The 14,454-nt window shown below is 35.3% G+C and overlaps 1 protein-coding gene across 1 annotated transcript in view; it reads left to right on the forward strand.

Annotated features, from left to right (window-relative positions):
* Positions 1-14,454, forward strand: part of LOC149804089 (transient receptor potential cation channel subfamily V member 6-like) — a 173,669-nt gene that overhangs the window by 98,380 nt on the left and 60,835 nt on the right. Inside the window, exons 10-11 of the mRNA XM_089954044.1 lie at positions 1,586-1,737; positions 12,563-12,672. Coding sequence (XP_089810170.1) covers positions 1,586-1,737; positions 12,563-12,672 — 262 coding nt within the window. The remainder of the gene's footprint in view (positions 1-1,585; positions 1,738-12,562; positions 12,673-14,454) is intronic.

The following is a 14,454-nucleotide window of genomic DNA, read 5'->3' on the forward strand; positions in this document are numbered from 1 at the left end:
GTATCATCACATCTCTCTTGCACTGTCACATCACATCTGTCATGCCCTTAATCACATCTGTCATGCCCTGTATCATCACATCTCTCTTGCACTGTCACATCACATCTGTCATGCCCTTAATGACATCTGTCATGCCCTGTATCATCACATCTCTCTTGCACTGTCACATCACATCTGTCATGCCCTTAATCACATCTGTCATGCTCGATCACACCACATTTGCAATGTCGTGTATCATCATATCTATCATGCACTGTGACATCACATCTGTTATGCCCTGATACATCACATCTGTGGCCTAGTGGTCAGAGCATCCACCTCAAATGCAGGAGGTTGTGGGTTCGATCCATGGCCGAGTCATACCAATGACAAAAAATGGTACTAACAGCTGCCTTGCTTGGCGCTCAGCATTAAGAGGTTAGTGTTAGGACTGGTTGGCCTGGTATCAGGATAATGTGACTGGGTGAGACATCATGCTACATGTCTGCGGCATGCTGTCCCAGTGCTAGACATCACTATAAACTGTCACACTGCACACATCGTAGTGATATGACTGAAAAATTGTTAAAGCTATGTTAAAAATTGAAATCACACATACACACATCACATCTGTCATTCTCTGTCACACATTTGTCATGCTCTATCACATCACAACTGTCATGTTCTATCACATCCCATTCATCATGTTCTATCACATCACATTTGTCATGCTCAATCACATCAGATATTTCATGCTCTGTCACATCACCTGTTATGCCTGTCACATTAGATCTGTTTTATACTGTCCAGTCACATTAGTGATGCTTTGTCACATCTGATCTTTCATATACTGTCCAGTCACACCTATTATGGCCTGTTACATCTCATCTGACACGCCCTGTCACATCATGCTCTATTATAAATTGGATGGAAATTTAGTACAAGGTTGTATATTAAGATGAACTAGTGGAAACTGAATGCTTACCTTTTCTAACCAAATTTTCTAAAGTTATGGCCCCTTGTTTGACTTATAACCTTTGCCCTTGAAACAATTTCATAATATTAGTGGGATCATCATTTTGTATGGATACAACTCTTGTCCTAGTCTTATGTCATAAATATGTATAATTGTTTTTTTAAATATGTTTTTACAATGAGTGTAGTTCGTCTTTGCATAAATGGATTATAATGAGACTTTGTTTAAAATTTCACCAGATAATATGGGGATCCCTGAATGGCCGAGTGGTCTAAAGCGCTCTCCATTACAGATCATTGCCATCTCACCTCTGTCTGTGTGGGTTCGAGCCTAGGATTCGGCCAATGTGGGTATGTGAGAAAGCTTGCCAGTAGCTTCTCGTAGGTCGGTGGTTCTTCCCGGGGTTTCCCCGGGTTGTTCCTCCACCATTAATACTGGCCGTCATGCATAGCCTATCGTGTGCTGAAAAGTGGCATTAAACCCGACAACAACAACAACAACAATAACCAGATAATATGGTGAATCTATTGTAACATGTGGGTCAAAAGTCAAGGTCAGGGTCAAGGTCAAGGTATAATTTTGTAATTACTTCCTACACCGTGAATACTTTTCATGTTTTTTTTCTTTCAGATACATGCACCAGCACAGTCAGTATTCATGGTGTCCTGTTTGTGTATACTTCTGTGTATTCCCTTCCGTTTTGTGAACCATACGTATGGGGAAGATGTCCTCCTTATTCTGGCAGTGCCAGGTTGTTGGTTTTTCCTTCTTTTCTTTGCAAGGTAGGTAGTATGGACAGTATTCTTTATATCTATGTATTGAATTGAAATTCTTTAATATACAAAATATATCCCACTACACGCAGCAGTAACCAGTCTGAAAATTTGGTGTATGTGTATGTCTGAGTAGCATTTTAAACTAAATGCTGGTGGAATGTTTTTCAAAAATGTAACTTTGTTAATGATTGGTCAAAGCAGAGTTTTATCATTTCCAGGACAGATGTGCATTTGGCTTTTCACAAGTCTTAAATTTTAATATTTTGTATTGTTTTGTCCATTTTTCTATCCATCCATCAGTCAATTCTCCACATATTTCCAGAGCATAACTTTTAATTTATACATTGTATTTCTTTGAAACCTGTTGGACTAGTGGTCCAAATTTGCCCTTGCTGTTAATTATTCTTGAGGTTCAATAGTTTATATACATTCTCTGTTGATCCATCCATCCATTATGCACACTCTGTTTCCAGGGCAGAACTACAAAACCACCTTTTAAGATTAAAAAATATATGGTTGAAACTTGGTACTCAAATGCACATATTGAATTGCTTGTCCAGATGAGCATTTCGCTATTCATAAGTCTTCATTTTCAATATTTTATATATTTTTGTCCATTTTTCAGTCTATCCATCCATCACTTACCAACACTTTGTTTCCAGAGCATGATTTGTAAAATGTTCAGGGTATCTCGATATTTGAATACTGGGTTCAGGTGTTATTGTTGCTGTTACTCACAATTCTTCAGTTCCAGTAGGTTTTATATTTGTATCCGTTTTTCTTTCAATCCATCCATCCATTATGGATACTTTCATTTCCATTGTAGTAGGGGCCCCGAGTGGCCAAGTGGTCTAAAGCACTCTCCGTTATGAATCACTGCCAACTTACCTCTGTCTGAGTGTGTTTGAGTCTAGGATTCGGCTAATGTGGGTATGTGAGAAAGCTTGCCAGTAGCTTCTCGTGGGTCAGTGGTTCTTCCCAGGGTTTTCTCGGGTTCTTCCTCCACCATTAATACTGGCTGCCATGCATAGCCTATAGTGTGCTGAAAAATGGCATTAAACCCCACGACAACAATAACAACAACAACCAATGTAATAATTTTCAAATTCTTTCAATATATCCCAACACTTTTTTTTAAAGGCAGGGAATTAATCAAAGGTAATTAATCTATGCATTATTAATGCTCCACTGTAGGGAAGTACTCCAGATATTTGATAGAAAAATTCTTCAAACTGAAGCAGATTTATTGCAATAAAGAAAACTTGTCCTCATGGTTACATCTTTGTCTTGACGGAGTTGTTTGCCAATGACCTACATGATGATAAACCCCCCTGTACATGTACTTCTTGCAATTTTCAGCTCAAATTTACTAAAGATATTTTTTTTATTTTGATCATAAATTCACCACAAACTATTATTTTTTTACTTGGCTTCCTCACCCCCACCCCCACCAGACTTATCATAAAAGCAGAAGAGACTGTATTCATGTTTAATGTTATGGTGCCGTTTTATTTTAAGGCCAGAATTTCACCAATGACATTTCCAGCAGAGATTAGAAAAGGTAGATCTTTAATCTTTTCAATTTTCAAGGTGTAAGTTTGATAGCCAAGGTTAATATAATTCAGAAAGTTTCACTCCAAGGTTACAGGTGAATCCATGTAAGCAGAACTAGTTGTCATACTTAAGCATAGAAGTTGTGCATTAAATGTTTTGACATCAAACACCGTGACTAGAGAATATATTAATTAGTTTTATACCAACTGTTTTCCAAGTTGGAGGTCGATGCAAATCATGCAGTAACCAATAAAAACCTGAATTTATAGATGACATTTGCATCAAAGTTTATTTCAGCAGTATTGACTGTCAGCCTGTAAAGATAGTCAGTACTTGGAGCTATGCTACAAACAGAAAATTAAATATTCATAAAAAATGTCACCACTTTTAGGAGGAAATTAGTCATAAAACTTCTTCAAAATATAAAACTAATGACAAAGTATATTTATTTCCATAAAAAAATGTCAAAATACTTCTTTAAAAAAAATGCTGTTAATAAGATTTATCTTGGGTAATACATGTTGTTGTCCTTGAAATGTGATATATCTTTTCTAGTCATGGGCTGTTGACCTTGAAATGTGATTTATCTTTTCTAGTCGTGGGCTGTTGATCCACTTCATTCCACAGAACCTTCTCACTATGTCCTATGTAACTAACCAATGCGGTTTCTACCAGTCTCCACGATCTGATTGGATGCATCTAAGGGAAGGTCATCCAATCAGATTGTTCTGAGCAGATAGTTTTGGAATAATTTTAGTGGTCTCAGTAGCCCATGACATGTGTTGCATGTACGTTTCTCCAGTTAGAAATTTCACTCCAAAGATTTTCTGTCAAGGTATTTGGATCTCTGTGAAACTGCCATATTGATCTCAGTACCTAACTTGCCATTGGCTTGTTGCAGGCAATAACTTGTAAGTAAGAGGGCATTTGTTGAAAGAAAAAAAAAACTTTTGACCAGCTACACATGCCAAGAGTCACTATGAACAAAATGGATTGATGACCCTAAGCTTAAGCAGCAATGAAAATTTAATACAGCAGCATATGAATTATAATGAACTTGAATTCAGTGACTGTTAAAAATAATAATCTCAAGCGAGGTAATCTTATTATACAAGAACACATACAACAATCTCAGTCAAGATAATCTCATAATACAGGAAAACAATAATCTCAGTCCAGATAATCTCATAATACAGGAAAACAATAATTGCAGTCCAGATAATCTTATAATACAAGAAACTAATCTCAGTCCAGATAATTGTATTATACAAGAAAACAATAATCTCAGTCCAGGTAATCTCATAATACAGGAAAACAATAATTGCAGTCCAGATAATCTTATAATATAAGAAACTAATCTCAGTCCAGATAATTTCATAATACAAGAACATAATAATCTCAGTCCAGATAATCTCATGATACAGGAAAACAATAATCGCAGTCCAGATAATCTTATAATACAAGAAAATAATCTCAATCCAGATAATCTTATAATACAAGAAAACAATAATCTCAGTCCAGATAATCTTATAATACAAGAAAACAATAATCTCAGTCCAGATAATCTTATAATACAAGAAAATAATAATCTCAGTCCAGAATATCTTATAATACAGGTAATCAATAATCTCAGTCCAGATATCTTATAATACAAGAAAACAGTAATCTCAGTCCAGATAATCTTATAATACAGGAAAACAATAATCTCAGTCCAGATAATCTTATTATACAGGTAGACAATAATCCCAGTTCAGATAATCTTATAATACAGGAAAACAGTAATCTCAGTCCTGATAATCCTGTAATGCAGGAATACAATAATTTCAGTCCAGATAATCCTATTATAAAGGAATACAGTAATCTCAGTCCATATAATCTTATAATACAGAAATACAATAATCTCAGTCCATATAATCCTATAATACAGGAATACAGTAATCTCTGTCCAGATAATCCTATAATACAGGAATACAGTAATCTCTGTCCAGATAATCCTATAATACAGGAATACAGTAATCTCAGTCCAGATAATCTTGTAATACAGGAATACAGTAATCTCAGTCCAGATAATCTTATAATACAGGAATATAATAATGTCAGTCCAGATAATCTTATAATACATAAATACAATAATCTGCATCCAGATAATCTTATAATACAAGAATACATTAATATGTTTAAAGATAATCTTATAATATAGCAAATGTTCTTAAGACCAAAATTCCTTTGGAGCAAATTAAAATTTCCATATTGAGTGTGAAATGGTGTACTTGGGTTCTCTTTCTGCTTAAGAGACTGGCCATGTGTGTGTTTGTGCGTGTGTGTGTGTGTTTCTGGTTTTGATTTACTCAGCATATCTTTGGATGTTTGGAGATCACTGGCTAGCAATAGACTCCATTGTGGTTGTTGTTTTATAATGTTCATTGTTGTACAGATTTACATTTGAGATTAAAAATTCTATTCAGTTTTAAGAGTAGAGGGGATTTGATTTATTGATTTTAATGTGCAGAAGATTTTATTGAAATTAAAGCAGAATTTTTTTTTAGGATGAGTCACCTTGCTATGATCAGTTAGGTACTCTCACCAGCTGTGATTTTTTATCACTAACAACCCTTACCTTTTAAATACTTTTATCTTTGACAGCCTTTACCTTTCAATCATATATGTTACCTTTTAATTACCTCTGTCACTGCCAGCCTTTACCTTTTAATCACCTCTATTACTGCCAACCTTTACCCATTAATCACCACTGTTACTGACAGTCTTTACTATTTAATCACTTCTGTCATTAAGAGCTTTCACCTTTTAATGACCTCTATCACTGCCAGCCTTTACCTTTTTAATCACTTCTATCACTTTTTCTTTTATCTTTTAATCACCACTATCACTGACAGCCTTTATCATTTAATCACCTCTATCACTGACAGCCTTGGCCATTTAATCACCTCTATCACTGACAGCCTTTACGTTTTAATGACCTATATCACTGCCAGCCTTTACCTTTTTAATCACTTCTATCACTGTCTCCTTTATCTTTTAATCACCACTATCACTGACAGCCTTTATCATTTAATCACCTCTATCACTGACAGCCTTGGCCATTTAATCACCTCTATCACTGACAGCCTTTACGTTTTAATGACCTATATCACTGCCAGCCTTTACCTTTTTAATCACTTCTATCACTGTCTCCTTTTACTTTTAGTCACCTCTATCACTGATAGCCTTTACCATTTAATCACCTCTATCACTGAGAGCTCTCCCATTTTCATTACCTCTATCACTGCATGCCTTTACCTTTTAATCACCTCTATCACTGCCAGCCATTACTTCTTAATCACTCTATCACTGCCAGTCTTTACCTTATAATCACTCTATTGCTGAGAGCTTTCACCTTTTAATTACCTCTGTCACTGCATGCCTTTGCCTTTTAATTACCTATATCACTGCCAGCCATTACTTTTTAATCACCCTATCACTGACAGCCTTTACCTTTTAGTCATCTCTATGACAATTAACTGTTTAAACTGTCCCATTATATTATTTTTCCATGAGCATTAAGCAGGACTGCAGTACTTTTTATGCAGGCATATATCATCATTTCAAGAAAGGTCTCTCCATATATATATATATATATATTTATTTATTTATTTATTTATTTATTTATTTATTTATTTATTATTTATTTTGCCATAAGATTTTCTGAAAATCCTGTTTTCAGAAACACAACCTTGTCAGAGGGTGTGGGAACAGAAAAATTACCCTTTCTGCATGACGTGCTCTGGCAGATTTGCAGTTATTTGCAATGTGACACGTACATGTTGAATTACACTGCTGTTTCATTTCTTAGTGAAGAATAGGGAAGAAAGGTTATTTAGTTTTGGCAGTAGATTCGCACAATGAATTATGTCTTCAAAAGCAGTTAGTTATTGATTATAAACTGAACTCTCTATATGATTGGTTGTATGGACAAAGTTATTGAGGCATCATTATTGACATAGTAAATATACTATTCATGTGTTATTAATAATAAAGGACCCAGGTAGAGTGTCCTATTAGATGATTCAGCAGTCATAGATCTGATCACTTCCTAGTAACGGTAAGGAGAATACTTGTATGCAGGTGTTACTATCAACAATACGTGTACCTAGAGTGCCAGTCCTTTGAAGATAAGAAACATTCATGCATTAGACACTGGTTAGAATTCTTGGATAGTAATTAATAGTATCATATTTTTGATTCCTGCTGTCTTGCTAGAAAGTTTGTTTAAATGAGCATGATGTTTCTTAAAACCTGACACCATGCTCAATAAATCATCTAAAAATCATCTGGAAAATAGTGTCTTGTTTGAATTATTGCCCAGTTCTCCCTCTACTTACTATTAGCTTACAATATAATTTGGTTCCCTGTGATGTTTCATTTGTGGCACAACTGGTGATGAATAAGGCGATGAAAGACTCTAATTGGGTGTACGATAAGAGATGCCTATGGTTGCAATATGAAACGCGTAAAACTTACCATATGTGCTCAGTTGTATGTTGAGTCCAACTGCAAACTAATCAGATTCAGATCTACATTATATGCTGGCAGTTCTGGGTCGATGCAATTTGTTAAGACTAATTAGTGGAACATAGACCCTGATCTGCTGGCACATTATGCAGCAGCAGATTAAGGTCTGTGTTGTTTGCAGTTGGACATGACTTATACATGAGTATATATGGTGGTGAGCAGTCTTAGTGCACATGTTTTGACATTACTTGATGTCATGTAGGTGTGACTTGTTCTGTGTTTTTTGTCTATGTTAAAGGTAGTATTTCTCAAGAAATATTTTTTGATGCTGTTGGATTGAAAACAGTTGGCTCAAGTTCAGTGTCATTCAAATAAAACATGGCAAATAAAAGGTGGCTATACAATTATACATGCATATATAGCTGTATGAGAGTAGAAGTGAGAAGAAATAAAATATGACTTTGTTGGACCATTTCACTAGTCTAATGTTTAATACAGATCTATAATTTCTAATCAACAAATACAGTACAAGAATTAATTAGATTGTACTATAAATTTAGGAGATTTTATGGGCAATACAATTTGGAATTTAAAGACCAAAAGAACAGTGATCAGTATATAGAAATATAGGTCCTAGTGCCTTTCCCATTGCACAGCACCTTCAGTGGCAAGGGATTTAGAATAGGTCTGCTTTGTTCATCTGCATATAGAAACTGTAGGTCCCTGCACCTTTTCCAATCCCAGTGATGTAGGATGGCTTTGATGCATTCTTCTGCATGTAGAAACTGTAGGTCCCTGCACCTTTTCCAATCCCAGTGATGTAGGATGGCTTTGATGCATTCTTCTGCATGTAGAAACTGTAGGTCCCTGCACCTTTTCCAATCCCAATGATGTAGGATGGCTTTGATGCATTCTTCTGCATGTAGAAACTGTAGGTCCCTGCACCTTTTCCAATCCCAGTGATGTAGGATGGCTTTGATGCATTCTTCTGCATGTAGAAACTGTAGGTCCCTGCACGTTTTCCAATCTCAGTGATGTAGGATGGCTTTGATGCATTCTTCTGCATCTAGAAACTGCAAGTCCTAGCTCCTTTTCCAAACCATGGTCTCCTCTTTGCCTCAGGGATGCAGAAAGGGTCTGGTGCATTCCTCTAAATGTAGAAGCTGTTCAGGTCCTAAGTGCCTTTCCTAATGCACAGCCCCCTATGTGGTCATGGATGTAGAATAGGACTGCTGTTTTCTTCTGCATGTAGAAACTCTCTTTTTGCATTGGCTTGAGTCTAAGCTCAGTCCTCCTGAGTTTGTAAGAGAGTTAGCTTCTTGTGGGTCAACATTTCTTCCTGGGCTCTTCTTCCAATACCAGATAGATTGGTGTATAGTCAGTCTATCATGGTGAACGATAGTATTATAACTACACAGTCAAACCAAACCATATATTCAAGCAAATTTGTGTGTGTGATTTGGATTTTTAATGTAGATTTAAATTTTTTTTAGTCATATCACTGTGATTTCTACAGTGTGTCAGTTCATAGTGATGTCTAACACTGGGGCATCATGCTGCAGATATGTAAGATGATGTCCCACCCAGTCACATTATCCTGAAAAAGGCCGACCAGTCCTAACACTAACCTCTTAATGCTGAGGGCCTAGTGAGGCAGCTGTTAGTACATTTTTAAATAAGTCTTTGCTATGACTCTGCCAGGGTTCAAACCCTCGACTGCCCACAACTGAGGCAGATGCTCTAATGAATAGGCCAGAATATTCACACACACACACACACACACACACACACACACACGCACACACACATACTTGACAGACCTGTGAGAGTTTTACTTGACAGGTGTTTTATAACAATTCAGTGAATATAATGAAATTAAACTGATCCAGTGGCCTAAGTGGTTAGATCATCTGCCTCAGATGTGGGAGCTCACAGGTTCGACGCTGAGCCAAGTCATACCAAAGACTTCTAAAATTGGTTACTAGCAGCTGCCTCACTTGGCATTTGGCATTAAGAGGTTAGTGTTAAGATTGGTTGCCCTGGTGTCAGGATAATGCGACTGGATGGTACATGTTGCTACATACCTGCAGCATGATGCCCCAGTACTAGACATCACTATAAACTCTCCACTGCAGATATTGTAGCGATATGACTAAATTTGTTAAAGCTACGTCAAAAATCTAAACACACATAATGAAATTAAAATGAGGCCATGTTTGAGCTTTTGTATGCATTCAAGTTGAAGATTTCTGTGGACGTAGCATTTTTCCTACAGTGGGCCTCAGGTGTCAAATTGGATTAAGGTGCTTGCTTTTACAGATCACTAGAATCTCGCCTCTGCATGGGTTCGAGTCTCAGCTCAGCCAGTGTGGGCATGTGAGAAGGTTTGCCAGTAGCTTGCTTTTGGAATGTTGTTCTTCCATTGGTATTCCCAGGTTCTTCCTCCACCAAATATAATGGCATCCATGTATAGCCTATCATGTGCTGAAAAAATGGCATTAAGTCCACAAAACTAAACCGGACGAATAAGGGATATCTTTCAAGTGGAGTCAAGAGAGTCAAGAGAGCACCATGCAATTACATTTTGTGTATGGACAAAATTATTGAAGTCCTGTCTATAATAAAATGGCTTAAGATTAATTTGTCTGAATGGTAATGATGCTTTTTTGCTATGACTCTACCAAAGCCTTTAGATGTTTTTAGTGTTCATGTAGAAAATTATGACAGAAAATGCAAAAGAAAATGATTTCCATCTTTCTTTGTGTCTGGTTAGAATCATTTAATAGCCATTTTTCTGTTATCAGAGCTCTTTAAATTGCACTGACTTTAATGTTACATTATTTTCCCCATTTTTTTAAATGTTAGGCAGGCTAATCAACTTGACCAAACATGAGAGTGGCTTATTATCAGTAAAAGATGTTTTTCCTAACTTGGGCCAAAATTATTTTTAAAAAAATGGGGTGTGCTTATCATTAAATAAATATATTTTAATAACTAGGATATTAACACCTATCCCAGTTCCTGGGTAATTTTTTTTTCCATCAATGTGCTATGTCATGAAAAAATGTTTGGGCCCAGTCATTGAAGTGAAGGATTATTAACGGATATCTATTATATAGACTTTTGATGTGAGAGCTATAGAAAATACCTGATGTGGATATATTGATATGATTTTCTATCCATTTTTGATGCCTCAGTGCACATGGTTTCAAAGAAGAACAGTTTGACTGGTTGCTTCATGAAATTATATTACCAGGCAGATTTTAGGTTTTTATTAGATATTTTGGGAATCATTTTTTTAATGTATACATCATGTTCAATAAAGCATTAATCTGTTCTTTGTGGTTGTTCAGGCATGTCCTTAAACAGGAAGTTCAGGACATGATGATGGTGTTAAATTATTACTTACTGAAATTTTTAAAACTTTGACAATATTTACACCATCATGGTTTGCACAAAAATAATTGAATACATTGCAGCGCAGCTTGCCTGTCAGTTATTTGTCATTGTAGTATAGCCATACAGTCCATAACATTATATTGACAATTGATATTCTGCAGCTGTTTTTATAAATTATTCACCTTCAGGTGGTCTCTTTGACATAAGATGGATCATTTAGTTCAGTTTGACAGGTATAAGAAAAATAACCTTTTTTTGCAGATGACCTTTATTTAGGGTGGATGGTGGAGGGAATTTCAGAGTTTTTTTAAATATTTATTTTAATGTCTTCTGTTATTAGGTGTCATGTACTGTGTTGGTGAATGTGAGAAAATGGGTCAACTGTCTTTTACATAGAAGTTGACTGTATATAAATTTTAAAAAATGGTAAAAAGAAAGTCCTATCAGTATAAGATGGATAATGTAAACATGAGAAGGGATGGAAAAAGATGGCCTTAGTCAGCATCCACCTTTATATAAGGTGGATGGTATAGGTAAACTTGAAAGTATTTTAAACTGAAAAACTGTCATCTATCTGCAGGTATCTTTTATATAAGATGGTGTAAGTTAAATATGAGAATTGGTATAATTTTTCTATGTATGTGTGTGTGTGTGTGTGTGTGTGTGTGTGTGTGTGTGTATGTTTATGTATGTATGTATGTATGTATGTATGTATGTATGTATGTATGTATGTATGTATGTATGTGTGTATGTATGTGTTTGTGTATGTATGTATGTAATTTAGTATGTATGTGTGTGTGTGTATGTATGTATGTGTATGTTATGTATATATGTATGTGTTTCTGTATGTATGTATATATGTATGTATGTATGTATGTATGTATGCATGTGCATGCATGTATGTATGTATGTGTTTATGTATGTATGTATGTATGTACAAACAGAAGATCATGCAAAAATCGTAACATGTCTATGCATGTATGAACTATATGAGCATGCAGTTTTGGGGCAGAAAGCTTTAAAAAAACTAGAATTTAGATTTCACTTGTTATGGTCACTTGCATGCATGTGAGTGCATGCTTGCAAACATGCATGTATGTTTTAAGAGATACAAGTAATAGATATGCCAAATTCGCATGCACGTGTCTATGCATTTATGAAGGAAAAATGTCTGCAATTCATACAGTACTGGCTCAGAAAGCTTTATTAACTTGGATGTAGATTTCACATGTTATGGGCACATTATGCATGTTTCTAAGATAAAATATGATTTATTCTAAGGCTGCATGAAAATATATATTGTATCTGCAGTAATGTTTAATCTGTATGCAGTGTAGTTTACTAATCTACTGACCATTCGTCCTTGCAGGAGTGTGAAGCTAACAGGTCCATTTGTCACGATGATTTACAAAATGTGTGCAGGTGACCTGTTCCGATTTGGAATGATTTACATCATATTTTTAGTAGGTTTCACACAAGGTAGGTTCTCTTGTTGAAATTTTTTAATTACTGTCTTTATCCTGGTATTATGTACACCCAGCTGCAACTTGCATGGATCTGGATCCAGTTCTAATTTGTTTTATAAAAACTCTTTAACTTGTGCAAATAGTAAAGACCCATGTTCTGTAGGAGGTACATTATCAGTTGGCAGACTGAGCCCATGGTGTTTGCAGTTGTTATGTATTCTACATGAAGAAACATGGTTAACAGTATTATAGAACAAACCAGTCTAAATATTCATTAATCCACTTATGAAGTCTTTAATTTCATAATGTGAAATCATTGCAGATATTTACAGTGTGTGCAATCTTTGTCATGTTACAGTTTAGTATCACTGCAAATATTTGCATACAGTGTAGTTTCTTTCTTTCATCATAATCAGTTTCTGATAAAGATGTGTTTAAGGTGGAATACATTTGCTTTTCTCCTCTGATGTGGAACCTAATTTCATGGACTACAGACAGTATGGCAGACACTAACTGCCAAGAGATACATCTAAAATTCTGCTTTTACACACAATATGTCTAACAGTCAATGATAGTATGTAGAAATATGTCCTTTTGTTTTGAAACAAATGATGTATATATTCATATTAAGTATGGTTGGTTACTTCTGATACGTATTTTTGTTTACATTTATAAAGTTAATGCTTATGTTTATATCCAAGCATATCAAAATCTTACCCAATTGCTACACAATAACAATTTGTTATCACAAATAAACACCAAAAAGCCTTTTATACCAATAGCCATATGTTATAATTAAAAATCAACACCAGATCTTTAGAAAACCACTAATCAAGGCAGTTTTCTGTATTTATGGGTGGGTGGGGGGACTTACAGTATAGAAGACGGTTAATTGGATATGAAGGCCTTCCCTCTCATCTGCTGGGTTGTCCTAGTCACCCCCGTCACCTGATGCTTAAATTATACTTAATTTTATTACCAGTTTGATAAAATTATTCCTTATATTATCATTAATCACAAAATTTGATTCTTTTACAACTTTTATAGTTTATTAACAGTGAGGCATATGACAGGCAACAAACTTGTGTTTTCTGTATAGTACACTTTTTTTGTAATGGAACAGGGATATCAATTTTGGTACATTTGTTGTGAAGACAATTAGTGAATAGGCACATGTTTCTTGTTTTATATGATTTTGGCCTCCAGATTTAAGGGAAGGAAAATAAAAATAAAACAGTAGACATATTGTTGCAGATGTATTTGTTCCAGGGTGTAAACACACCCCCCCCCCACCATTTCACCTTTATTTCATCAATGTCATTTCAGTCACTTAACCAGAGAGAAGTCATCCAAAAATCTGGTTCTCAAATACTTTGAAAATATTATTCTTGTTATGATGTATAGAAGTAAAAAGAACCAGTTAGTATTATTTGTAAAACATTCTTCAGGTAGAGAGAGAGAGAGAGAGAGAGAGGGAGAGACTTGAAAGAAAATCCCAACTGCAAACCCATGAAAATTAAATATGAAACTAAGCCTTGAATAAAAGTAGACCAATTGTTTAATGTTCAATTTAAGGAGAAAGCAAACTTTCAGGTGTGATAAATGTCAAGAATGCATTTCTTGTGCTTCGATTGGAAATCCATTCAAAAGAAGAATTTATAAACACTCTCACGCATGAGCACACACTCTCAGACATGACATCAAGCTGTTGAGCATCTGTTTTTTTTTTAAAGGAGCAGCATTATGGATAAATATGATTTATACCCAATTTTAGTTTGACAATCAGTCTGTTAAT

This window comes from Sinohyriopsis cumingii, chromosome 3 (genome assembly GCF_028554795.1).
Source record: "Sinohyriopsis cumingii isolate HCF-2022 chromosome 3, ASM2855479v2, whole genome shotgun sequence".
Lineage (NCBI taxonomy): Eukaryota > Metazoa > Mollusca > Bivalvia > Unionida > Unionidae > Sinohyriopsis > Sinohyriopsis cumingii.